Here is a 27,108-nt window from a genome sequence, read left to right as displayed (position 1 = left end):
CCTCCACCAGCCCTAGATAGAAGGGGGGCGAAGGGCAAATCTCCTCCCTTCGCTGCTGATTTCTGTCCACGAGGCTCCATCGCTGGTCCCCCACTGTGCAGGCACCCACGGGGCAGCCCCCAAGCCCCCGACAGGACGCCTGCAGCCCACCAGCATCGCTACCGCCCTGCGGGAAAGAAACCAGGACGAGCTGGAGGGTTTTGATCGATTTATCCACTGAAGATACAAGTTTCAGTTTAATAACACCATTCTGTCTGGTTACAAACATACTAAAAACCTACAAAAAGGAAAAAAAAATAAAACAGTTACATCCATCGTACACTAGACGGCATGTATAAAACCAGCACGGAAGCGCCGAGAAACACGTACATGAAGAGCATCCGCAGCAGCATCGGTAACGGTACAGACACAGAGCTACATCAGAGCGCGCCGGCTCACGTCTGTGGGTCACTGGGGGACGGCTTCGGACAAACTAACGATTAGAGACAACTTCAGCTATGGAGAATAGTTAGCGACGCAGCCCGTTGAACGGGTCAGAGCCACGCGGGCAGCTTTACCCCTCCCGAAGTCGGTCCGCGGTGCGGTGGCGGCGTTCCCGTCCTCGCCTGCCTTCCTGGTGCCGCCGCGGGTGGCCCTGAGCTGTCCTCGCACGGGCACCGGCACACCAGGGCTGAGCTCTGGTGGCCAAATTCTGGTCCCTGCTGGAGTCTCCGGGCAGGTCCCTGGGGAGCGAGGGGTCCCAGCCCCCTGTGCTGGATCGAAGCACAAGGGCAGGGACACGGCCGGGCTCCCCGGCCCTGCAGGGAGGTGATGGAGGGGGCACAAGGTCCTCGGGGGCTCCTTGTCTCTGGTGGAGTCGGAGTCTCTCTAGGTATGGGTGTGAATGGGACGCAGCTATGTGTGCACTAGCTATGGTGGTGAGGGGATGGGGTGGACGGGGTCTGTGTCCCATCCCGAACCCAACGCTCCCGCCGTCCTCGGGCACGGAGCGCCCAGCTCCAGCCGACCAAATGCCGTGCCAAACTAGGGAGGGGACACAAGTTGGGTGTCCCCAAAGGGAGCCAAGAGGAGATGCCTGGGGCCAGGTCCTGCCCTGGGGGTGCTGAATCCCACCCCTCCAGCTCAGCATTCATCCTGCTGATGGGGGCACAAACCTTTCCCACTGGCTCACGGGTCCAAGCCTAGCGCTGAGGCTAAGCCAGCAGCACCAAGCTGCTGTATGAGCGAGGGGCCACATCCTGCCCTAGTGCCAGGGGAGGCAGCTCTGAGCATGGCAGGCTCATGGGGGGCACGGGGGCACACGGGGAGGCGAAGTGCCACCCTTCCCGGAGGACAGGACGGCCACCAGCTGCCAGCTGGCTGTGACACCGAGCAGCTGCGCACGCGTGCGCGCACTGGAGAGCCAAGCCCTGCCCTCCCTTTCCGCTCTTCCCCACCGCATTTTTCATCCCTCTGTCACTCCGGAATGATATTTTTTTCCTTTTTCTGTTCATTTTCATCTCTCCCCAGATGACAATTTTCCCGATTTAAGCCATGTCTGCTTTGCTGAGGGCGGCAGAGCGGGGGCGTTCGCTTTATCTCTGTCTCTTCCCCGAGCGAGCTCTGCCCTGGCCACCTTCCCCACTTCATTTTTACTTCCTACAGAGCTGGTAAAAATAAACATGTTTTGTTTGCATATATTTGAGTGGCTCGCAATTTGGCTGATGGGGTGGATCCTCGAGGGACAGCAGCTGTACACATCTGGATTTGGTTTAGAAAAGTATGTCTGGAAAATAAACAAGCCCGACACACACATGCGTGCACACATGCAGCCATGGGCCAGTTTTTCCAGGCATGGAGGGGGAAAAAAAAAGAATAAACTAAACAGAGGGGGAAAAAAAGAAGAAACCAAACAACGTCCCAAGGTCCTGCAGCTCTGGGGGTGATGTCTGAAGAGCAGGGGGCACCAGTGGGGACAGGGCTAAGCCAGGCTCAGACCCCAAGCCCACCTAACTTCATCCCTAACCTGGGAGGGCCACGTTAAGAGACAGTTGTCCAAGCCCCTGGGGACAGGGCTGTCCCCAGCCTGAGCCACCCCTGGGGTCCCAAAGTCTCACCAGGAGCTGGGGGAGACACGAGGGTCCCTGCAGGCACCTGGTCAATGGCTTTGATGCGTGGGGACCTCACTGCTCCTGGCTGCTCCCCCAAAGCCCAGGTGGATCAGACGTGAACACGGGGACTTGGTGGCCTCCCCACCGTCACCTCCCCTCAAACCACATCCAGCTGGAGCCGATGGAGAGGGACCCTTGGAACTCGGTAGAGCATCCCCATCCCCAAGCCCAGCCACGGAGCAGACGCCCCCATTTCTTTCTAGCTGGAAAAATTTTCTCTGATTTCTGCAGGGCCACAGCTGAGCCCGGTTTTGGTTGAGGGAAGGGAGAGCAGAGGAAAAGGTTTCCACCCAAAAATAAAGTTTCTGCCTGGAGAATATTAACCTCAAAGGTTAACACGTGAACTTTTGTCTAAAGATGAAACATCCCCATACGGCCCGGCGTCCGCAGAGCACGGAGAGTACTGAACTCGGCGAAAACACGCCTGGCTGGCCCCGAGGATTTGGCAGAGGTCGGTGCAACTGCACTTGTGAGAGCCTGGTGATGCACGCACAAAAAAACTTTCAGTCCCAGTCCAAGTGATTGCTCTCCGCTTTGTGCTGGAGTAAAGCCTGTGACTGACCAGGTCTTTTCCCATCTGCAAGGGCCTGATCCTGACAGCGGCCAGCTGCGAGCACAGCTGATGGTTGAAAGGTGCCTCCGCAAGTGGTGAGCAGCTGCTTGGATGCTCAGAGCTGAGCCTGAAGGTGCTGGCACCTTTAGGGGTGCACGTTGGTGGGCCGAAATTCAGGGGTGCCGACCGTCAGGGACCCTGCTTCGGGGGCAGTGCCCCTCCTCGCCCCATGCCCACCTTCCTAAGGCTGCTTTCGGGCTGCAGTGTGCCTCCCTGGTTCAGGCAGGCCTTGGGATCCCGCTCTTCGGTGGAAATCCTCCTCTTCCTCCTCCTGGCAGCTTTCTCCCCCCTCCCTCTGCCTCTCTGAGAGGCTGAAGGCTCTCCTGCTGGCTCCCCTCACAACCCAGGACAGGCTGCGAGCCAGGAAGGTGCGGGAGCACAGCCAAGGGGCTCCGCGTCCTCCCCAAATTCCCCTTTGCCTAAAGCGAGTGGATAACAGGACAAACTCCAGGCTGCACGTAACCGAGCCCAGAGGATGCGAGAAAGCCTCCAGAGCTGGTGTTTGCCCCTCTGTGTGGGCTCCCACCCACCCGGAGCTAAACCCTGTTACAGCCAGAGAAGGGAGGAAGGGGAAACCCCCAAAACATCTGTAGGAACAGGCACACAGGGCTGGCAGGCACAGGGGCCCCAGGGACCTCTCCAGATCGTGTCCAGCTTGTTAGGGGAAAGGCCAGGGCATGTCACCATTTAGGCAGCAAAACACCCCAAACACCACGAGCAAAAAGGATTCCCTGTGGGTGTTTAAAAGAAGAGAGGAGCCAGCTGTGGGTGAGCAGAGCAGGAGTTCCTGGCTGCTCACCCACACAAACTTAGATAGGTGACATTGCCTTGAAAGGTAAGGGACAGTTTGGGCAGTACCAGGTGGCAAGGATGCCAAAGCTTCCTAGCTAAATACAATGCTCCAACCCCAAACTCCCACCAGCCGGTCCCCAAGCACCCTATAAAGCTAAAATGTGTGCAGGAGGTAACGGGGCTGCCCCATGGGGAGCCCTCTGCCGGGACGGGTTGGGAGCACTGCTGGGCCCACGAGGTCCTCCTGCAGGGACAGATTTCTACCAGGCACTTCATCTGGAGGAGCCCAGTCTCACCAAGAGGGCAGGAGCGTTCATTACATAAAAGCTTTGATTTTAACAGGGCAGGGACCTTCCTTCACCCCCAGGAATCCCCCCCTGCTGCAGCCACTTCGTCTTTCCCCTCCCTCAATCCCCAAATTCCCCTTCTTGCCCCACGATCCTGCCGGACAGACAGACGTACACACACGAGCCGCCAGGGCTGTGTGCAGCAGCCAAGGCACAACACGTGCCACCTGAACCCATCCTCACGCACATCCCCGCCATCAGCGTCGACCCCGTGGGAGCTGCAGGGAGGCGGGTGGGCTCATGCGCCCACCCAGAGGCACCCCATCTATCCCTTTTCTCTCTCCCAACGGGGCCAAGCAGCACAGCCATCCGTCCCCTTGCTCCCTGCAGCCCTGGGATGGTCTGCAACAGGCAGGCAAGAGCCGTGGGTGAGGAGAGCAACAAGCACTGGCCTGGGGATGCAGAGGGCACGGGGCAGCCCTGCGAGGCTGCGGGGAGCGGTGCAGGCAAAGCGAAGCGCGGCGGTGGGGAGGGCAGCCAGGGGTCCCAAAAAAAGCAAGGAGCTGGGTTTCCCCCGAGGGGCTTTGCATGGAAAGCGAGGGTGGTTTCACCCACCGGTGAGCTGCGTGTTGCTGCCTTTCGGCACAGCTCGCCCGAGGGACGTGGCGGCAGCAGCGGCGAGCGCAGGATTCGGTGATGGACGGGCTGGGATGGGAGGATGGAGCCCACAACCAACGCACCCCCTGCTTCACCCCGACCCACCCGCACCCTTCGTGGTTCTTTTTGGCTTGTCATTGTGATTTATTATTGTTTTTTTTAAACCCTATAGAGATCAAATTATGACTTGGCAGCTCCCGGAGCCGGCCCCACTGGGCTCCCCAGACCGAGCGAAAGATCTTTGAGAAGAGACCAGAGCGGGGTCCTGGCGTGAGCGACCCCCTCCCTGCCCCTCGCCCGTGCCCGCTGTCCCTCACAGGGTGGCGTTGGGGTACGGCGCCCAGCCCACCTCCTTGTATGCCGCCGTGACGTGGGTGTAGATGAGGGTCCGCATCTTGGTCCAGGCGCCGTGCGCCTCCGGGGTGAAGTCGTTGCCGTACGCCTCGGAGATGACCTCCAGCAGGACGCCAGTGAGTTTCTGGGGGGATAAGGGGCTCATGAACTCCACAGGCAGTGCAAAATACTGAAATCAGCTTTTTTTTTTTTCCCCCTAAGGAAATCCAGTGCTACGGGTGAGTTCTGAGAAGGACAGCCCTCTGCGGGGTGGGTGCAGGATGTTGGGTCTCAATACCCTGGGATAAGGGACGGGGCAGGTACCCTGCCTGCATGGGACAAGGAACGCTGCTTGTGTTCTCAAGCATCCCCCTAATTTTGGCATCTCTTGTGTTTTAAGTGCCTCCACCTTTAAGTGCCTCAACCATGCTTGATTTCTAGAAAACATGACAAGGGGACAGACATACAGCCACGACCACGCTGGAAGGGGTTGCAGGACACCAGTGGGTGGGGAGAGGTCCTTGAAACCCCAACGCTCCATCAGCATCTGCATTTGGGAACAGTGCTCTGCACGGGACAGCATCTCAGTGGGAAAGCACAGCCACGTGGGGAGCGCCCCACAAACACCCAGCCGCGGGGTGAGGATGAGCAACACCTCCACGCCACCGCTCCCCCTCCCCAATTCCGAAAACATCCCCCGAGATATTTCTGCTCCCATCCTTTACCTTAAAGTAGACGGGCTCCACTTTGTGCTTGAGGGCGTGGGCCTTGCCCACCAGGGCCAGGACGGAGGAGACCTTCTCCGGGTCGTTGAGGTTCTCCACCACGGTGTTAATGGCCCCCATGACCCGCTGGGCGTGCTTACGCAGCTGCAAGCTCCTCTCCATCTCCAGCGTGTCGTCCATGTGCTTGAACTGGCTGAAGTACTGCTTGGCCGACGGGAAGTTGACAAAAAACCTTCGGAGAAAGGACGGACACGAAGTGCAGTGAGGAGACGAAGCAGAAAATGGAGAGGTGGAGGCGCTGGGAATGACCCCACGGGGTTTGGGGCAGGCTTCTCATTGAGCTCCCGGGGGAATTCAGCAGGGTAAATCAGGAGGGTAACACCTTGCTCCCAGAGCTCCCCTATCTGCTACGAGGACATCCCAGCTGGATATTCACCGACAAAGCAGAGGCATGGCTGAGTTCTTTATCATCACATCCATACCTTTATCATCATACCCAGAGGCTTCAGCCCAGCCGTGCCAGACGCCGCATCCACTCCCCAGACATCAGAGCACCGCTTCCTGGCTCAGAAAGTGAGACGCAAGTTTCCCAAACCCCTCCTTCAGCTCAGCCAGCCTCTCCCTGCCCCAGCCCCGCTGTGAGCCCAGGTCCTTCCTTCCAGCTCCCCAACCCCAAGAGCCTGCCCGGGATGCCCCCAGCCCCAAAGATCTCACCAGAGATCCCCAGCAAGGTCTCAGCCCAGAGTTCCCAGCACTAAACTCACATCCCTGCCAGGAGCCGCTTCCAGCTGCACAAGGGCAGCCCCCAAGCACCCAGCCTGGCCCCCGAGCACCTGGGGACCCCCCTTTTCCGTGGGATCAATCAACCCCAACGAAACCCAGCTGGGGCAAACAAAGCAGGCAGCTGCCCCCAGGCACCACGCGCCCCTTCCCCACCCATCCCCACCTCCCCCCAGGACCAGGTGGGATCCTCGTCCCCCACGGGCAGTGGGAATTCGGGGCTCAGGCTCGTTTGCTGCTTTGTTCCCCTGCTCCCTGCCCGTCCCCGCTCCCTCAGCTCGCCGCCGCTTCCCCAAGGCACCTGGGATTCATCAGGCGGCCCCAAAATAGGTTCCGGAGGTGTGAAGAGTGCGCGGCGGAAAGGATGGGGGGAGGAAGGAAGGTGGAAAGGGGGAGACGAGGTGGGAAGGACAGTTGTTCCTCCCTGCTCCAAGGGTTTTCTGTCCTGCCTCCCTCCCGGCATCCCACAGATTTTCCCTCACCGTGCCCCGGCCTCCCCGCAGCCCCCAGCTTTCAGCTCGAGCCAGCACCGAGATCAAGGATGCTCGGCCCCTCTAGGGCAAAGCTTGGGTTTTGGCTGTCCCCGTTCACGGATTTTCCCCTCCTGCTGCCCAGACGTCCTCCCAAGCTCCCCCAAAAGACCCATTTAGGTCCAGCTCACGGGCACGATGCGAGGACCCGGGGAATGGGCTTGGAAACAGTCCTGGCACAAATCACGCTGCAGCCGGCAGGACCCCAGGGGCCGCAGCATCCCCCAGGAAAAAGAGGGGCCGAAAGGAGCCCCCGGGGCCGTGTCCTCCCGCAGCACCAGCGGAGGCTCCGACCTCGCCCACGGCATCGCTGGCACCTCCCTGCCTCCCCCGTGGGCTCCGCTGGCAGCGGGGATGGATCCGACCCCAAAGCCCCGCGAGGAAATGTCTGCGGGGCCAGGCCGAGAGAGGGAGCGAGCCTCTCTTGCTTAATAAACAGAGAAGATTAATGTAACACAAAGGTTAAATATAACCAGAGGGAAGGAGAACAAAAAAAAAAAAAAGAAGAGGAAGAAATAAAATAACTCAAACAATACTGAATTAGAAGAGGTGTTTGTTGTGTTTTTTTTCCCCATCTACAGAACATTTTTTCAGTTCAAACATCTCAGGCTCTGGAATTTTGTTGGCTCGTTGTGTGTGTGTGTGTGTGTGTGTTTGGGGCTTTTTTTCTTCACTGGAGTCATTAAAAATATGACATTTACCATTGCATATCACACAAAATTATGATTGATGGAAAGCAGATGCCTGAATACCGATCTCATTAAATTTCTTTTTAAGCGATCCCGTTCTGCGCCCGCTAATTTGTTCCCTGGGAGCTACATCTGGACGGGGCGGACAGGATGTCAGAGCTGCCTTCCTCCCTCTTTTGCCCTTCTAACAACTTTAAGGACGCAGTCCTTCCCGGCGGCAGAGCCGAAGGAAATAATTAAGGTGCAAACCACGCCGTCCCCATGAACCTGGTTTGCGCTCAGACGCGGCGGTGCTGCCTCGCCTCGCCTTCCCCCGTCTCCCTCCCTCTGCCCACCCCTGCAGGGCAAACCGAGCAGGGAGAAAATCTTCAAACCCGGCCGTTTCCTTCCTTGCCTGCGCTCTGAGCTCCAGCTGGAAGCAGGACCCCAGGTGCTTCGTCATCCTCAAACCCTCGGTGCTTCACTTACCTGGCAAACCGCCGGGAAAAATCAACACCAAGCCCTGAGTCCCCGAGGGGGACTTCGTACAGGAGCGGGGAGCACTTGGAGACTTTTTGTTGGACTTTCATGGTGCTTTCACGCTCAACCTGCAGTCTATCGGCTTGTTTTTGGGGCCAGGGCTGCCGGGCACTGCGTGTGTTAGCAGAGGAAGGGAGCAAAGGGGCCGGGATGCCCCGCTGAAGCCCAGGGAGGTTTGGGGAAAAGGCAGCGACCCCCGGCACGCATCCTGCCTGCTGTGCCCGGCTCGCAGCCCCACGTCCTCGCTGCCCGCCCCATCACATGCGGGAATTCAGCCTCTCAGGCAAACCCTGGGACCGAGGGCGAGGAGAGCACCAGATGAACAAATTAAGAAAAAGCCAGCATGGCTTTCCCACCGCCCTTCAGTTTCCCACATCCCCGTCTCCCAGAGCCTTTATCTCCGGCATCATCCTCAGCTCCTCCACGCACACATCCCAGCCTCTCCTGCTTATGGCAGTGGCGCCGCACAGGGACGGCCACATCGGTCCCACCTGCAGGTCCCTGGTCCCCATGGGGTGCTTTGGGGTCCCCCCAGGACCTCCCCATGGCCTTGGGGACGTGGGGACGCCCGTGCAGCCATGTCCCACCCCGAGCATCCCAAAGAGTGCCGCAGTCCCACAGGACACAGCCATGAACCAAAGGCACCATCGAGCACCCTCCCCTTTTTCTACCTCCTGGGGGGCTGCCATATAAAAAAAACTTCCTCTTGCCTGCCCTCAGTACCAGAGCAGAGTCCCGTTGGTCTCCGTCCGGCCTTTCCTCCAGAAAAACATCAATTGAGATGGGCCGCGATGATTCACGAGTGTGTGATGTGCTGTGGGACGGGGACATCCCCACCAGGGGGTCAGGCTTGGCTCTGGGCCCCTTCCCGACAAAATATTTCAGGGAGGGATCTCGGCGAGCTGCTTTGCTCCGAAAATTTACCATCCGGCAGCCAGAGAGGGGCTCCTTGCCCCAAGGCACACCTGGACACAGCACAAGTCAGCTTCGGGCAGCAGCTGCAGGATTGTGCCTTTAAATGCCATTTGGGGGGCTTCAGCCCGTTTAATTTGGGGGCTTCAACCTATTTAATTTGGGATATTCAACCCGTTTAATTTGGGGGATTCAACCCATTTAATTTGGGGGATTCAGCCCATTTAATTTGGGGACTCAACCCATTTAATTTGGGGGCTTCAACCCATTTAATTTGTGGATTCAGCTCGTTTAATTTGGGGGCTTCAACCCGTTTAATCAATTCAGCCAGCTGAAAAATACCAGACCGTTTTTTCCACCCAGCAGAGCGATTACTCAAGCTCTTTGGTATTTTCTCCCAATTCTCAGGACGGCGCCAGGCGCCCAAGGAGCGCTTTTCCATTTCAAAGCTCTTTGCAGACCGTCGGGGGCCAGGTGTGTCAGCTCAGACAAGCAGCTGCCGAAATCTGGGGGCCTGATTCTGCCTTCTCTGCCCCTCCTACACCCCTGCTTCGTGTCTGAGGGGGGGAGCAGTGACGGAGGGATGGAGAAGGCAAAAAATTTGGAAATGTGGAAAGGTGACGGTGGGCCTGGAGCAGTGACAGGGGAAGGGGAAGGGAGAAACCCCCCCAGGACACGGCACAGCTCTCGCATTCGGTGTGGGTTTGACTAATGGGAACTGTCCCTGGCTTTCATCCCCACGAGCCCGGGGGGATCCATAAAGTTTTGTGGTCCTACATCCGCGACCGCAGAGCGTGTGTGTGGGTGTGGGAGCGGCCGTGTGCGGCCGGCAGGACACGGGGGGCTTTTATGGCTTCCCAGGCTTCGTCAGGGGCTGCGAAGGAGCCGGGACCCCGAGCCCCAGCGGTGCTCAGCCCCCCTCTCGTGTCGGGCACTCGGCTGCTGCTTGGGCGCCGGGGGGCTCTGAGCAGATGCCGGAGCTCTGCGCCCTGGCTCCTCCGCCACGAGGTCCCCAACAGGGAGAGTTTTCCAGAAAGAACCGATTCCTCAATTACGGGTGGGGAAACTGAGGCACGGCGACGTGCCTGGGGGCATGGGGAGGACACGCGTGAACATCAGCTCCGGTCTGTTGGCTGTGCTGGCCGGAGTGACCCAGCCGAAATAAAACCCCAAATGTGCAGGTCGGGGGTCTGGAGCCCCATCCAGCCCCGACCCCAAAACCAGCCCCAGCCCCAGCAAGGGTTAAGGCAGCTGCTGCGAGATGGATCCCAGCAGCGTTACCCACAGAGGGCCCCGAGCTCCCGAGGAGGAGGAGGAAGACAAGGAGTCTGTGCTTCCTCCGGAGCGAGGCTCCCCCGCCGAGGGAGCCGTCAATTAGCGACAGTTCTAACCGCGCGGCGCACGTTCCCATGGCCCGGTGGCCGCTCAGCCAGAAGTCCCCATTGTTCCCGTTCACGTCCCACCGGACCCCGTGAGCTCAGGACCCCGCTGTGCCGCTGGAAGGGACCCATCTGCCGCAGCCACCGGGGCTGGGAGCCCGCCGGGTGTGACCCCGTGCCTCAGTTTCCCCAGCTGCCAAGCGGAGGCTGGGAGGATAAAAGTGGAAATGCTGGGACGGGGAGGAGGGAGCTGCGCTGAGATGTGCCGTAGGTTCCCTGCGGGACCCCCCACCCTCACCCCGTGTCTGGGTTTTGGGTGGGCATCACTGCACATGGGGGTCGTGCCGGGGAGGGACCCACGGCCGTGCAGCCTCTGCCCCTCTCCCCAAGCCACCTTCTGGCACTCCCATTTCTGCCTGAAAGCGCAGACCCCACCTGAGGCATCCCAGAGATGCCCCGGTGAGGGAGCAGGGCTGGGATCACCAGGGCAGGTAGCACGGCCGTGGTAAGGCTCCCAGCGAACCCCAGTTCATCCCAGGTGCCAGCTCTGTCCTACCCCGCTGGCATTTGGGGACGCCCCTCAGCGCGGTGCCACAGCTCTCCCTGGGGACAAGAAACCCGGAGCAGAAACTTGTGCTGGGAGAGTTTCCGTCAGGATCAGAGCTCGGCCACGTGGTCCTCGCTGCCGCACCTCGCTGTCCTCGTCCCCAGCCCTGCTCCGAGCTTGTCACAGGGCCGTGGGGACACCGCCAGCGAGGAGCCGCCCTGGGCACGTCCCCACGAGGGATTTTCGCAGGGCGAGGAGCTGGCCACGCACAGCTGCTGGCCAAATCCTGCCCACCTCCTTCCGACACTGGCACTGCCGTCCTGGCTGCTGCCCGGGGCTCTGCCCTTCTGTGAGGAGCGGGGAAATGGCAGCAGCAGGGACCCCCACGCCCCATTATCCGCTCTCCCCCACCTCCTCTCCACCTGCCATGTGCTGAAGCTCACGGGAATGGGAAAAGGGGCACGGAAAAAGGGAATTTAGCATCCCCCAGACCTCTGCCACGTGCAGGCTTCATGCCAGGCCCTGGGGGTTTGGTTCCCCAGGCTCTGTGCTGCTTGTGGGGAAAGCTGCGGGTAAGATCTAGGTGCTGAACCTACACAGTGGCGGATGGAAACCCCGCTGTGCCCTGCGGCTCCCGTGGGCTCGGCACACCAGCTCTCAGCCCCTGGAAAACTTTTGGGTGGTTGTTAAAAAAAGTGCATGCACACGAGGGGCTCTCCACGCACAGAGCCCCACTGTGGGGGCACAGGGGGAGGTCACAGCCCCGTCCCCTCTCTGGGGTGCACGGGGCCGGGTGCTGGCAGCGGGAGCCTGCCCGGGGAGATCCCTGCTTTGCTGCTCCCCCGGTGGGTGGTGGGTGCTGGAGGTCTGTGGCTCCGGGGAGCCCCTCTGCTCCCTGCCAACAGGTCAGTGCAGGCAGCTCGCCTGCGCCTCTGCCCGTCCTCCTCTCCCCTTTTAAATAAGATAAAGGCTTGATGCTCAGCGCCACCAACACCGCCAGCGCTCAGCATCCCTGCAGCCCCGCGGGATTCACCTCGGCGCCTTCCCCAGACACGGGTTGCACCCCAGACAGCCTGTCAGGGACAAGAAACCCCTCCTGCCCCTATTTCTCCCCACGGAGCCTCTTCCCCTTTTTGCTTTCGGCACAGCCCAGGGGCTTTCCACTTGCCCATCTCTCTGCCACCCGGCCCCACGCTGGTGCGGGATGCTCCGTGCCGTGGGGCGATGCTCCGAGCAATCGGGCGATGCTCCAAGCCATGGGGGATGCTCCGAGCCATCAGACGGTGCCCCACACCTCGGGCAATGCCCCGTGCCCTGCTCCTGGTCCTTCTCGGTCCCTGCCCCCCTGGTCCTGCTGCCTCCCCCCGGATCTGTGCCCTCCGCACCCCCTCCCGCAGCCAACTTCGGCGCTCTCCTTCCCGCCGACGCTGCCGCCGGAGGGACAGATGGTGCCCTCGGAGACACCTGCTTGGGTTTTGTCTTGGCTCCCAACTTGCATTATTTCACCCGCCAGCCTGGTACGTACCAAAGCCATCCGCACGGATTTATTTGGGGGGGGGGGGAACAAAACAAAATACCCACAACAAAACCAACCCAGCCCCGGCGAGCCGAGCCCGGCGCCGCTCTCCCTCCTCCGCGCTCCCCCACCTCCGCGCGCAGGCTAAGGTGACCTTTCCGAGGGAAGCAGCTTCCCACAAAGTCCCCGCGGAGAGGCTCCCCCGCTCCCCCCGCCGCCGCCCCCCGGCTCGAACGTGTGGAAATCAGAGGAGTGCTGTGAAACCGTCCCTGCGCCGAGCCAAGCGATGCACCGAGCAAGCTCCCCACTCGCTGTCATTCATCGCATTCCAGTTCTATATATTGTTCTGCCTCTTTCTTAGCTATAAAGGGATTCGCTTGGATCCGCTTCTTTTTATTGCTATTTATTTTTTTTTTAAATACCTGATGAGCACGGAGACCCCAACGTCCTCGCAGTTTGCGTATACTCTGCTCCATGTCTCCTGAATCACCTTCTTTTCCGCCTCCGAGATCTCTTCACTTCTTTCCCACCTCTCAATCTCCATTTCTCCCTGGACTTTCTCCATGGGAAGCAGCCGGCACGATCCTCCGGGAAGCCAGGAGGAGGCTCGGGGAGATGCGTGTGAGTGTGCGCGGGGATCTCCTGCGAGAAGAGAGAAGGTGTCTGCTCGGCGGCCGCGCGGGCGCTGGCGGCTCTGCCGGCTGTGCGAGCGCAGCGTGCGCTGCCTGCCTGCCTGGCTGCGTGATTTTAGAGAATATCCCCGAGGTCGGGTGCCTGCGGTTAGACCTCAGGTCTCCCCGTGCTGCCCATGGCCGTGGCGAGCCTCAGCTCAGCCTGGGTGCGTGCGGCTGACTGATGGGAAACTGCCGAAAAGTAAAATATTCAAAGGCATTGCAAGACCAGCCTCTTCCCCAATGTGTGAACGTGAGCTCACTTTCTCCCTCTCTCCTCCTCTCTCCCACTCCTCCCTCCTGCTCTCTCTGTCTCTTTTTTTTTTTTTTTCTGAGAGGCAGAGAGGAGGAAGAGGCTCTGGGCAGCATCAGGACGGTGCGCTGGGGGGGGGGGGGGCTGGAAGTTTTTTGTGATTTTTTTTTTTTCTTGTAAACAGTGCAGAGGAAATTCCAGACCCGAAGCGTGCCGTTAAACTTATCCCAGCAGCTGGCTCAGCTGAGCTCTGCCTCTCCTCTTGCCCCGGCGCTACCTTCGAGCAAGCGCTCGTGTTTTGGGCGATAAATCCTCGGAGCCGCGAGCAGCCTCGCCCGTGGCGCTCCTCTGCCACCCAAGGGAGCCGGCGCCTGTCCCGCGGGGCTTGCTAATGGAAAGGATTTGCTCTCCCTTCTTGTGCCAGGACTGAATGGCAAAGGGAGCCAGACTTAAGGCGGTGGGGAAATAAATGAGGGGGTTAGCGCTGCTGGCAGGGACGGGGAACACGGGGACACCTCCGCGCCAGGCTCCCCGCTGCCCCTGCGTGCGTCTTTGGGTTGTTTTTACCCAAATGCCATTTTCTGCTCCCTGCAAATCGGGCATATCAACCCTGCGGGGCAGGGAGAAGGAAACTACCGAGACTTGTAATAACCACCGGTCCCCCAGAGGGGGATCGGAGACAGGAGAAAACAGCCGGCGAGGGAGCCTGGGCTTGTCCATCGCGCTCCTGCACCCGCCTGCATGCAAGAGGAGCAGCGGCTGGACAGACAGACGCACAGACAGACACACAGACAGGCAGACACACAGACAGGCAGGCAGAGGGTGCAGCTCTGAAGGGGCTGGAGCTCTGTTCCTGCAGACCTGCGGAGGCTTTTCGCTCTATTTCTCCTCCAAACCAGCCTCGGCCCCCACCCCGATACCAGCAGCGAGACCGTCGGCGTCAGCAAATCCTCTCCTGCAGATGTAAAGGGAGCAGGCGGAGGGGATGCTGCTGCCACCACCCCGCTGCAGGTCCCCTCCCAATACACCAGGACCCCCCCGACACCAGCCCAGAGCCGAGCCCCCCAGCCTGCCAACCCAGCGGCACAGCCGGCCCTCGCCACCGGGGTCAGGATGATCCACATCACCAGCACCACCACCAGCACCATCGGGTGCTCCCCCGGCAGCTTAAAGTTTGGATTTGCCTCCTGCTCGTTAGGCACCAGGATTAGGGCCGACGAGCCTGGGCTCAGGCGTTGAGCACGATGTCCCCAGGTGGCCGCCCGCAGCGCAGGAGCCACTGCCACCTCCAGGGAACGTGCCCGCGCCGCTCGCCCTCCCCGGGGAGGAGGCACGGCGCCGAGATCCTGCTTCGCCACAGCACCAGGCTGCAATGCAGCGCCTGCGGGCTCAGGAACAGCTCGGATTCGGGCAAATATGAAAGCTCAGGCCACGATCTGGGTGGAGAACCGGTGGAAAAAAAAAAAAAAGGGCTCTTCTCCTCGGAGCCCTCCTACCTGGTGCTTTGGCCAACCCTGTGGCATCAGCCAGAGCTTTGCCTGCTTTCTGGCACCTGGGGTCAAAGCTTTTGGGTTGAGAGGCCCACAGCTGTATTAGGAATGAGTGAGGAGTCCCCAGGCCCTCCCAAGAGGGTTCCTGCCCCCTGCCTGGGGACATCACACCCGGCTCTGCCACGTGCACGGCTCCTTCCCAAGGAGGAAGGCGCTTTGCAGGCACAAGGGGGTGGCTGTGCTGCAGCAGGGATGCTCCATGCCAGCCAGCTGCCTACGAACCCCAAACAGATCCCAATCACCCTCAGCTTCTGCTTCTCACCTCAGACATGAATTAGGGGCACGAGTACAGCCACACATCGTCACACAGCGGCATCCCATTTCCATTTTTTCCCCAGGTACTGCTCCCAGGAGCTCAGGGTTAGGAAGCGAGTTGTTCCAGAAGAAAGAGGCTGCGTTGGCACCACCGCTGCAAAATCCCAGCCAGTCAGCGTCGCCTGGTACCGCCCCAATGGTCTACAAAGCCCACAGGGACTCAGGTGTCCTGTCAGTCCCGTTGGTGCCAGATGCACCATGGAGGGAGGTGGCAGTCCCAAGGACTGGGGTAGCACTGGCTGGGTGCCCATGGTCCCTGCCCACCTCCTCGGGCAGGGCACCCCAGGGTGCTGGGGCTTGGGGACAGGGACAGGGGACTTGGTCCCCACGGAGGAGGCTGATATGGGATCAGCCTGGGTGACCCCATCCTCTGCTTTCACCCCTAAAATGGATGGCGATTGGGATGGGGATGGGGATGGGACTGGGGATGGGATTGGGGATGGGACTGGAGATGAGGATGGGGATGGGGATGGGATGGGGATGGGGATGGAGATTGGGATGGGGATGGGGATGGGTTTCCTGGCCCTCTGCACCCCTGCTCCTGGAGTGCTGTGCTTGTGCGTGGTCCGTGGCCACCTGCCGACGGCTTCTCCCGCTCCCCTGCCCTCCCACATCGCCTCTCCTCCTCCTCCCCGTGCGCTGGGTGCAATGAGAAATGTACTTGGCTCCCGATCCTAGAGTGGGAGGTGAAGGCAAAAAACGCGACTTCAGCTCCACAGCGCGTGGGATGTGGCTGATGGCAGATCTCCACCCTTGACTCCTTGCTGAGGCTGAGGTGGGAGCCCCACATCCAAGCCCTGGCCAGCTTTGGACCCTCTGGGCTGAGCCCACCGTCCCCTTGCATGGGGACAGCCGCAGCATTGGGTTCCTGGAGTAAGGCGTGTGGCTTCTGGTGTCCCCGTGAGCAGGTCTGCAGCGCCGTGCCCTCGGACCTTCTCACAAGCAGAATTCTGAAGCCACGTGCCTTGGATCCCCCATGGGAGCACAAGGGGAAGGAGCTGCTGGGCTGCCCAGGTCACAGCCCTGGCGCTGGTGTGGAGCTGCGTGGCCGAGGACCACTGCTACAGACCCCCCGGACATCGACCTGGCCAGAAGAGGAGCAGCCCTGGGATTTGAAGAGAAATACAGCCGAGTGCACATGTGTGGCACAGCCCAAAGCATTTAGAAGGAGCGCCCTGGCTCCTGGCAATTTTCCCTGGGCACAGGACAGGGCGGAGGGCACAAGGTGCTGCTACGGCTCATCTCATTTTTGCTCCCATCACCATGGCTGAGAGCTACTGTGGGTTGTGCACGCGTGCTCCATCCTCCCCAACAGCCTCCTCTCCCCCCGGGGTCTGCACCCTCACCCCCAGACGCTGGAGGTGTCCCCCCCCAGCACCGCCGACCCCAAGCCCCCGTTGCCAGAAGGGCATTGCCCTCACCCAGCCCTGCTGCCAGCTGTGAAGTCCTGGCCTGCAAAGGAATAAGGAGACTTTAGGAAAGGGCTTTGCAGTGCCTGCTACAGCCAGCCTCGCTGGGAGGGGAGGATTTAGCTTAAAGCCTGTGCAAATGCTCTGTACTTATTGCAGGTTTCCTTCGCCTGGCTTCTCGGATCCCAGGAGACCCGCACAAAGCTGGAGCTCCAGCTCTGGCTTTCAGCTGTGCCGGGGGGGATGTGTGGGGGCACAGCCAGGGTGAGGGCCAGCAGGACCCCCCCAGTCCAGCTGGGGCTGCACCACTGCCTGCATCCCCACCCCGTGGGGCTGGGACCCCTGGATTTAATCACGCCTCCATCACCCACATCCCCAGCACGCTGCCGTGCTATTCACTCCTGAGCACCAGAAGCGCCGTGAGACCCCGCTCTGGGGCTTGTCCCCATCCCCGTGTCCCCACACAGCTGGGAAAAGCTGTCCCGGAGAGGTGGCGGTGCAGGGAGGTGCTGTCCCCCTGCCTGTGTCCCCCTGCCCCGTCCCCTCGCCGGCTCCTGTCCTGGGAAGTGAAACCCAAGCTGTTTGTGCGGCGCGAAGCCCGGGGCAGACATTCCTCCCCAGATTGAAACCAGACCTCCCGCGACGCTGCCGACGCTGGTGGGGAAGGCGTATGGACCAGGGCAGAGCGGGATCTCCTTCCGAAACAGATTTAGGCTCTTAGGTTTCCCGAGTGGGTCGAGGTCTGAGTGCTGCGGCTTCGTGCAGAGATCGGGGGCTGAAGCGATCCCCGAGGCGATCCTGCCCCAAGCCCCCCAAGGAGACCCCAGCCCCTGGCTGCTCCCTGACCCCCCAGCCCAGCCCTCCCGGCACCACAGGGTGGGGATATCTGCCCTGGGGGGGTCCCGGAGGGGCAGGGATGTGGCTGGGGTGGAAAACGCTGCCGAGGCTCCGGCACAGGGAGTGCGGGATGAAGACGCACAGACACGGCCGGCAGCAGCTGCGGGCACAGGGGAGGAAGGTGGGTGAGATGGGGATGTCCCATCTTGTGTCACCCCCTCTTCCCCACCCCCAAAAAAAATATCCCTACCAACCCACAAAACCTGAAAAACAAGCATTGGGAAATCCAAGGGGGGAAAAAAGGGAAGTGGGGAGGTCAGCGGGGCCTGGCACGGGTCTCAGATGGCGAGCGGGGCCAGAAGCTGCTGAGGCAGCCCATGGTGAGTGCTTCTCCCCCGGGACCAACCTGGTCCCATCCCAGGAGCTGCTGCAACACGCCCCCCCCCCCCCCCCAACCCTTGCCACCGAGATTTTCGGGAACTGAAACTCTGTGATGCAAGCTGCGGGGATGAAGCAAGAGGCGCTCGGGTAGGAAGCGGTGAGTGTGCACCACGGCGCACCGCGGGGTAAGGTTTACTCCTCGCCACCCTGGTGCCGAAGGGCTTCGAGCCCACACCGGTCAGATATCGAGCTCTCCGTGGGCTCCCAGCAGGATTTGGCCGCCCCGTGCCCGAGCACCAGCACCCCTGTCACAGCCCGACGCGTCAGCAGTAAGCGAGGCTGACAGGGCTATTGGAAAACAAGTCGGCACTTCCAAACAGATTCTCTTTGCTGCTCTTTTCCTTCCTGAAGCCGGCCTGGCTGTGGCAGGGGTTGCTCAGGAAAGCCAGCAAGCTAATATATTCATGTCATCTTGCATTTGGTGCCAGGACATGAAGCAAACACTGTCAGGGACCTCGCTCAGGTTCAAAGCCAAGCCCTGTTTCTTATTCCGATCACATTATCCATGCTCCCCGTACAGATTCATTGATTCATATCTTAAAAAGAAAAGCCTTCAAAACCCATTAAGTCTGCCTTGCCATTCCAGCCCTGCTCTCAAGGGCTAGGGCAAGAAGCATTAACTAATCTGCTCACATTACTTTGCCTTTGAACCGAGCATCTCGCGGTGTCAATCAAATGTGTTTGGAAGTGATACGCTCCGGCGCAGGGCAGGCTCGGCCGGCGAGTTCACTGCATGTCAAATAAGCAGAGGAACCAGCACCTGGGTGCTGGGTGGGCGAATCCATCCGGCTGGGCTCCCCCCAGCTCCTCCACCCAGCCCCTTGGGGTGCTGGGGGTCGGCACGGCCCCGGCTCAGCCCTGACCCCATGTCCCCGCAGCCTGCCCGGTGCCAGGCACGGGCCAGCCCGTGGTGTCCCCCTGCGGTTGGGTGCGGAGGTGGGAAGGGTGGAAACGGGTCCCCAAAGGAGACTTTGCCTTGGCCCTGCCACGGGCTGAGCTTTCTCAGGACCTCCGATGGCGTCTGGGGCACGAGGGCGGGGACCTCGCGGTGTCACCCGGCCAGGGGCGAGGGGCTTTCACGCAGCGATGTCCTCCCAGGGATTACGAAAGCTGCGCTGCCTCTTGCCAGGGAAGGGAAGGTCCTTTCAGTCTCTTGGGCTCTGGCTCAGCCAGCAGCCGCTGTTTATTTGGCTTCGAGGAGCTCGCAGCATACCCCAACGTGCTCCTGGGAGCCCCGAGCGCTCCAGCGTGGCTGCCCAGGGCATCGGGCTTGGCTTCCCAGTGCCTTGCGTAAGGGAGCCCCATGCCCCTTCATCTGGGGAGGAATTATTCCCTCTCCTTTCGGTCTGGCTGGAGGGGATGCTTGGGGTGCTCCTGGCACAGGCTCCTGAAGGCTTCCCATCCCTCCGGAGCCAGCAGGGAGGCTGGATCCATCCTCTCCACCCTCATCCGACCCCCACGTTCAGGTCCTGGAACTGTTTACTGGACAGGCTTGGAGGGATCTGGCTCTACTGATGTTTCAAGTGCTGTTGATGGCTGTTGTTTTTAAGGTTTGGAGCAGTCCAAGAGGATGTTGCCATCGAACAGGGATTAATCACAGCCGCCCCAGGCTCCTGCAGTGGCTGGGCTCGCAGAGCATCTCTGGGGATGCAGAGCCAGGCTTCCCAGAAAGCTCGCTATCGCTTTCTATTTCAGACCCCATCAGCTGATGAACCAGGGCCAGTCTAGGTTGTTTGGGTTTGACCCCGATTTCAAAATCCTTTTGCGTGGGGAATCAGTTTTCCGGCTGGAAAACGGGAACAGGGATCTGGGGAGAGAGCGTGGGGCCAGCTCCGTGCCGGGGGAGAGGTGTGCGTGCCGCCGAGAGCGGGGAGGAGGAGGCAAAGCCGGCCCGGGCGAGGAGAGGATGCAGACAAGGTCTCGGGATCAGCTGGCTGAGACGTATCCATGGGGAATTACACGCAGGTCTGAGCCTGTCAGATTACCCGAGCTGGGAAGGGGGGAGCGGGATGAGGCAGGAGCCAGAGGGAAAGGGAGAGGGGAGGAGTGGGCAGAAAGTGGGCAGAGAGGGGAGGGAGGCACAGGGGAAAGGGGGGTGCAGAAGGGAGCCCCCAAAGATGGGTGCCCCGGTGGGTTGGTGAGGGCAAGAAGGAGAGGGGGGAAAAATGGGATGGAGGGGATGGAAAGAGGCTTGGTGCACCAGGAGCCCCCCAGAGCCCACCTGGCTGAGGGCTGGGGTGGGTGGCCAGCCAGGGCGCGAGCACAGCATGCCACAAGCAATTAAGCGCTAAGGTCAGAGGAGAGCGTCCTCATTTGCTGCCTGTTAATTACTTCTGATCCTGCTCTAATTCCTCCTAAAACCAGCCCCAAGAAGAGCCTTCAGGTGGCCGCCGGGGAGAGGTGCCCGCCAGTCGGGGCAGACGCGGGAGCCGGGCACTGCCACCAGCCCCCGGGGGCGAGCGGAGACCCTCGGGGAGGGCAGCGAGGGGCAGCCGCGCCGCGCGGTGATGGAGGCAGCGCCATGTGCACCACCGTCCTGCTCATCGGCACGCTGGTTGTGATGCTGCGCCGCCGCTTCTTCAACAAAGTCGAACCGTACGTCCTCTCCCTCCCCCGTCCCCTCAGGGACCCCCTGTGCGGGGACAGGGCAGCGAAGGGTGGCCCTGGGGTGGAGGGTCCCGCTGCCCGGCCCGGCCCTGGGGAGCTTTGGTTTCCTTCTGGCTCCAGTGCTCTGGGTGGCACCAGGCAATGCGCCCCTGTGCCGGGCGTTACGGGATCTGTTGTCCTCTCCTCCTATTTGGCCAGCAAGGAAGAAATGCAGGATCAGTCCTGTCCCTTTGTGGGGCAAAGGGATGGGGCTGAGCTCCTGCGATGCTTTTACAGGCACTGATCAAGGCGCTGGTGGTTCCCAAATGGCAGCAGCCCAGCACCGTACTGTTCACCCCGGCAAGCTGCGGTTTGCCTGGGGAGGAAACAACAAAGTGCTCTTGGGCATGGGGATGTGACCAGGGACACCCCAGCAGCGCCGAGCCCCCAACCTCCACCTGCTGCAAACTCGCCACGGGGAGGTCCTGCTCCATCCCTGGGGTGCCGGGAGGTTTGGCTGAGGGTCTTGGTACTGAGGAGGCTTGGGGGCTGTGCGCACACACACACACACACACATCCCGGCGTGGAGGTGCCAGCCGGCAGCAGATGGGAAGGGACCTGCTGCAGTCCCGCAGCAAGGCAAGGACAAAGCCGTGCCCGGAGCACGGGGTGGGCTCTGCGCGTCCCCGCCGCGACACGGGCACGGTGCCGGCGGCTGCGGCTACCTGCGGCTCCCCACGGCCCTCGGGAGGGAGCTTTGCTCCCGTTCAGGGCTCTCCGCCCTCTCCACCGCCAGGCTCAGCTCGAGGTTTCCGCTGTAGACGCGCAAATCTATTTACCAGCAGAGACTGGAGACATCTGAAAGTGGGGAGGTCAAATTGGCACTTAATGAGCCAATTAAGTCGGGGCAAGGAGAAGCAGGACTCGAGGCAGGGAAGGCATCTCCTGCCCTGTGTGCCCTCCAGCCCTCCCTGTGCTACCTGCACCACCGGCTGAGTTAAAGGCTTTTTGGTGCCTGAGCAAACACGCTCTTGCTGCAGGCATGGGGTTGTCAGGGGGGCACCTGGGGGTGTTGGAGGCACCTCCAGCCCTAGTGTGAGCCCTGCCCCGGGGCAGCGTGCCTGGTGCTGGCAGCTCAAGGCTGCGCACAGCATAAGGGCTCCCCGGCATGGCACAGGGCCCCGAACAGCACAAGGGAAGGACTCACAGGTAGACGGCTAGGAGAAGCTTCCTCCAAGCCCCGCTGCAGCTCTCAGACTGGTGTCTGGGCCAGACACAGACACCAGCCGCTAGAGAAGCTGTGTGCTGCTGGGTTACTTCTTTTGGAGATTAATTGCTCTCATCACTGGAGACCACTGGCGATTAAAACTTAAAAGAGCAGCAGTCACATCCCAGTGAGTCCTGCAGCGGGTCTGTGGCAGAGAACAAACCTGTTCCTGCAGGGGAAGGTAACAGGTTTTCTACTCGCTCTATTTTGGTCATCCATCTACCCACCTCGCTCTGCGCTGGCATAAATCACTGCAGCTCCGCTGACAGGTTTATGCCAGGAGAGAATTCATCTCCAGCCTCTCGTCGTCTGAAAAATAGAAGTGACAGGAGGAAGAGAAAGAAGTGCTGCCCATCAGGGACCGTGGAGAAATGTTACGGGCAAGCAGGGCAGAAGGGAGCAAGGCTTTGGACGGGCATGGTGGAGGGCAGGCAGTGTCCTCCGGTGTCCTCCAGTTCTGATGCAGCTGGATGTCGGTGAGTGAAAGGACCAGGCTCAGGCCAGGCGGCCACCAGGGTCCCCATACAGCAGTAAGGCTGGGATTTCCACCACATGTGCCTTGCTCTGGATGACCCCTGGATTAAAGATCTCTCTGAAAACCAGCACAGAGTGAGGAAGAAGACAGGAGCACACACGTTGCGTGGGATAAAGCTGTCGCGGCGCAGGAACGTCCCTCCGGCTCTGACGTTCCCGTGCGCCAAGCAGGGCGTGCGTCCTGGGCAAAGGACACAAATGAACAGCACAGGCAAGAAGAGATTATGTAAAATCCCCTGCTCATTGACCTCCTTCACGTCCCGTCTTCTATTTATAAGCCTTGGGGCTGCCAGGGACAGCGCGGGGTGTCCTTGGCCCGTGCTGGCAGGGCTGGGGTGCTCAGCCACGGGGCTGGGTGCTCAGGTTGGTCCCCAGAGCTGGCTCCCACCGTCTTGAAAAAAAAGGCTTGAAGGGTCTCCTGTAACAGCCCGATGGCTGGAAGTGATGTGCTCACCTGGACTAACCTCCCCACAGAGGGATAGGGAGGTCCAGGGGGGCTCCTTGGGCTCCAGCCCTCGGGTTTGCTCATCGAGCAGTGATTTATTCGCTGGTTTGTGGGATATTCGGCGAGGACGTCCTGGGCTGGTTATGGATGTCTGCTCTGTTTGCCTTTCCCAAGGTCTTCCCCTCCGGTCCCTGCTGGGGTACGCTGGGCAGGGGATGCTCCTGGAGATGAGAGGCTTGGGGGGATGGAGACGCTGCTGGCCCACAGCTTGGTCTCGGTGCTGGTTCATGGCGCACAGGGTCGTGAGCACCCAAGGCAGCACGGGAGCACCCAAAGGAGCCTGCAGGGAAGAGGCAGGAGTGCGAGGGGAGACGTCCTCCAGGCGGCGGTTGTGCGGAGGGAGCAGAATGGGGGCTCCGTGGTGCAGGGCTGGGCCAAGGCAAAGTGAAGGAAGCACTTTGGGGAAGTGAAACGTGGCTTTGCCCTTACTGCTGCTTTCTCAGCCCCCCTCAGCACGGCAGACACAAGTCCCCCAGACCCAGGAGGGTTGTTTTCCTAGGAGAAGGTCTGCACTTCACGGGGACAGGGAGCGTTAGGTGCCTGCACCAACCTCTCCCCCCACGAGGACACCTTGATCGCTCCCCACGGCCCAAGGCAAGAACAGACCCTCTGCACCTTGGGCTGAAGAAAACAGAGCCGGTAGCTTGGCATCATCTGGATTCCACCTCCCAGCTCCATCCCCTCTGGGAAGCAGGACGTGACCTCCTCGTTTCCAGCGCCAGGCACGGCTGGCAGCCAGCAGCAGCGGCGCATGGCTCCGCATCTCCGGGCTGGAGCAATCAGCGCGCAGCAGGCATGCACAGACAAGTGTCAGCTGAATTTCTGTGCGACTTTAAATACATTAGCAAGGCCACAAGTACAGCTCCAAAGTGCTGCAGGCACAGCCAGGCTGATAAATAACCCCCAAACCGACCAGCGGGGAAATAACCCACCTCCTTCCGTGGGAGACAAGGCAAGAGCCGGTTTTAACACTGCTTCCCCCCTAATATCTATAAAGCAAGAGAGCAGATCTGCTCCCTGCCTCGCTGTGCTTTAATCCAGTACCACAAGGGTCAATTCTGTGCCACTTCTGCGGAGTCATTATACCGCCTGTTATATAAATGTCTGGGCATGCACAAAAGGCAGTGCTGATACAGTGGCTCCGACACCAACTCTCTCCAACACCTGCTTTTCAGCTGGAGAGAGAGCTGAGCACAAGAACATCTCGAGAGCTGTCACACAGAAAGCGGCTGTCTTTCAAGCTGAATGGAGGTCTAAATAGCTCTCACTTCTCCTTTAGAATCTCATTTCTAAATGCAATTAATACTGGCACATGCATAATGAGAGACTGACGAGCGAATACAGACTCCGGCAATAAAGAAGCCAGCCCCAAGTGCTATGTAAATATTACAAATCCTCACTAGAAGCTGACCCGGGGAAGACAGCTTTCTGATGATTAAACCCAAGTGACAATGCGACTGGATTCCTACATCTGTCACAATACTACCTGCTGATACATAATGAGCTACTCTAAAAGAACCAGCTCTCGCTGCTCTTCAATGCAGATAAAATGTCTATTTGCAGAATGTAATTAATCTCTTCTTCAAAATCAGGAACCTTAGTGTCCTTGGTAACAACATGCCAGTGACTCAGAGGGAGTCTCAGGCTTTTTCGTCTGGTTTTTGAGCGAGATGTTGGAAGTGACCCCAAATTCTCGTGCTGGAAAAGAGCTACGTGCTGGAAGCGGAGAACCAGCCGGGTACCCGCGGGTGGGGATGGGTTTCACCCCCTGCTCCGGGCTCTGCAGGGTCCCTCCGGTGGCTCCAGGCGATTCCTGGGCACGGCTCAGCCACGTTCGCTGAGAGGAGATGCCAACACTTGGTCCCCGAGCAGCCACGCACTAATTCCGCTTCGCCGCCAGCTGCTGAACGATTGCACCGATTGCCATCAGGTGCAGCTCGGGCAGGGAAGGATACCAGGAGCAGGGCAGGGCAAGAATCACAGCATCAAACCTCTCTCCCCTTTGGCTCCCACAGTCAGCAAGCACCGTGCACGCACGTGTGGTTGTTCCCCAGACAGCTTCCGACCCCGCTGCCTCATTTCAGCCTGGTGGGGCAGGGGATGGAGCTTCAAAGGCACAGCCGAGATGCGGAGCCTTGGCATCGGCACGGGGAAGTGCTGCCGGCAGAGCCCCTGCTCCCTTCCCATGTGCTTGGGCGCTGCTGGCTCCTCTGGCCACCCCGCTCCGGGCTGGTGCTGTGGGCACCCAGAAGTCAAAGTCCTGCCACCCAAAAGCACCCCGGGGCCGTGGCAGCTGCCTATGAACGGCACCGGGAAGGAACCGCTGCTGGGCTTCACGCACTGACCCAGTTTGGGATGGGCCATGGTAAAGGGATGGCTGGGTGGGAAGAGGGAATGATGGAGGACTTGCATGATTTCTTTCATTTCCTGGCAAAAAGGGAAAAAAAAAATATTTGTTGGCTAAACTCAGCATATTTGCAGCAATACCTCGTGGGACTTCAGCTGAGGTGCCTGGCCACCCTACAAGGGATGCTTAACCTTGCCCTCTGCCTGTTGCTTTGCAGAGCCAGGGGAAAAATGGGTAAAATGTGGGGGTTTCCTGCTATTGAAGGCTCAGCTCCTTGGGTGCAAAGCCGTCCTTTCTTGCAGTGAGTTAGCATTTAGAAAGGCAGACAAGCACAGAGCAAGGTGCTGGAGCACTCTGCCTGCAGGCTGCTGGGGGGGCTGCAGCAGCCCCCCAGCCCCGGCTCACCCCTTCTCCTCCATCCCCAGGCACCCCGAGGGAGAGGAAGAGACCAGGAGGGAGGCTGGCTCTGACCCTGGCACCACGTAGCACCACTCCGGAGTAAAACCAGGTGGGACGTAGCAGTTACATGGGAGCGAAGCAGCTTTGGGGAAATTGGGGGAAAGAAGTGCTAGCTTGGGGGAAAAAAAAATGGGTTTTGCCTTTCTGCCCTGCCACATGGCTCATGGACTCTACCTGCTTTTTGATGGTGGTTTCTTTGTGTTTCCCCAAGGATTTACAGGTCTCATTGCCTGTCGGTGAGGCTGTGAAGGCTCTGGAAAAGCGGCTCTTCCTGGGGGGAGGAAATGAGAGAGGTGCTCGGAGCCTGAATTGGCCAGATCAGAAGGGAAAAGCACATTTTTCCGGCACTCCCACTAGCAGCCCAGGTCCCAGGTGAGGGCACATCCAGCCTCTCCTCCCCAGCCTCCTGCCTACTGCCCTGACGTGGGGACATCTCTTAGGGACAGAGCCCACGGGGCTCCAGCTGGGTGGGCACGGGGCGTGTGGGGGCTGCTGCAGCCTCATATCCTGCACCACAACCCCAGGGTGTGAGGGAGGGCTGCAGGCTCTCCGTCTGCAGATCCCAGTAATCTCAGCCCTGCAAGGACAACTTTGGTGTTGAGGGTGAGGATTCCTTGGCCTGGGCTGGGGCAGGGACATATTTCCTAACCCCCCCCCCCTAGCCTGCAAAGCACTGACCAAATGCCCACGGGCAGCTCGTGGGCTCGCCCTGCCCTGCCTTCCCTCTGACCAGTTCCCTTATAACCCTGCCCACAGCAGCTCCCAGCCAGCCACTAACCATTCCTCCTCCTCCTCCTGCAGCCTCCCAGCCTTGGCACACGCCGACACCTTCCCCAAAACCCCGCTCCGCGCCGCACCGGCAGCCACAGCACCGACAAAGCCCCAGTGCCTCGGCTCCCCTCCTGCAGCTGAAGGGGATCCGGGGCTAAATGCTGGCAGAGGAGATAAATTCACCCGTTTTGCAGGGGGGACATGGGGGGGCAGCCAGCAGCCCCCTGGCGATGCCCCCTGGGAGCCGCGCCGCAGCCCGCGGGCACGGGGCGATGGCACGTCCCGCTCCCAGCGGCGGGGCTCGCGTGGCCCCCGCAGCTCTCCCATCTATACAAATTCGTTAATAAAAGATCAGTTTGCAGACGCAGCTTGCTGTAGATGACAGCATTAGAGGCGCATCTGCTTCTGCTAAGCACCAGTCTCGTGCTGGGTTTATTTGGTCCATTTGCGGCAGGGAAGAGTTGCTTTCGGCATTCAGAGCTGTCTCGTGTCTGGGAGAGGTGGGGGGGGCGGAGGAAAGATATATTTTCGGCTCTATTTAGCCACAAAAATTTGGTTTCGGAATAAAGAAAAATATTCCTGTTTGCTGCCAAACCGAGGCAGGCGATCTCTGTGCAAGCCTCCATTTGTTTGAGAACTCGGTGTCCTGTTGGAAAAATAAATGTTCTGATGGGAAAAGCCTATCGGCACGTATCGATCAGTCTTTGGGACCGGTGGACTTGCAAACATCAGCT

At 60.1% G+C, this 27,108-nt stretch overlaps 1 protein-coding gene and 1 long non-coding RNA gene across 3 annotated transcripts; one reads left to right on the top strand and one right to left on the bottom strand.

Annotated features, from left to right (window-relative positions):
• Nucleotides 1–195: 195 nt before the first annotated feature.
• On the bottom strand, nucleotides 196–13,372 carry CYGB (cytoglobin). The gene is made up of 3 exons (XM_013179167.3): nucleotides 12,852–13,372; nucleotides 5,558–5,789; nucleotides 196–4,977 (listed from the first exon to the last, which is right to left on the bottom strand). Exons 1-3 carry the CDS (start codon nucleotides 12,992–12,994, stop codon nucleotides 4,813–4,815), a joined length of 540 nt encoding a protein of 179 aa, XP_013034621.1. The 5' UTR covers nucleotides 12,995–13,372; the 3' UTR covers nucleotides 196–4,812.
• A 5,680-nt stretch (nucleotides 13,373–19,052) lies between these two features.
• On the top strand, nucleotides 19,053–26,541 carry LOC106034808 (uncharacterized). 2 transcript variants are annotated; one of them, XR_007163475.2, is made up of 5 exons: nucleotides 19,053–19,870; nucleotides 20,270–20,500; nucleotides 25,570–25,652; nucleotides 25,815–25,975; nucleotides 26,405–26,541. It is a non-coding gene; the product is annotated as an uncharacterized lncRNA (long non-coding RNA). The 2 variants fall into 2 exon arrangements; XR_007163474.2 differs by having other exon boundaries at nucleotides 19,056–20,500.
• The last annotated feature ends 567 nt before the right edge of the window (nucleotides 26,542–27,108 follow it).

The sequence above is a fragment of the Anser cygnoides genome, chromosome 19 (genome assembly GCF_040182565.1).
Source record: "Anser cygnoides isolate HZ-2024a breed goose chromosome 19, Taihu_goose_T2T_genome, whole genome shotgun sequence".
Lineage (NCBI taxonomy): Eukaryota > Metazoa > Chordata > Aves > Anseriformes > Anatidae > Anser > Anser cygnoides.
This window is presented reverse-complemented; position numbering and strand designations above follow the sequence as displayed.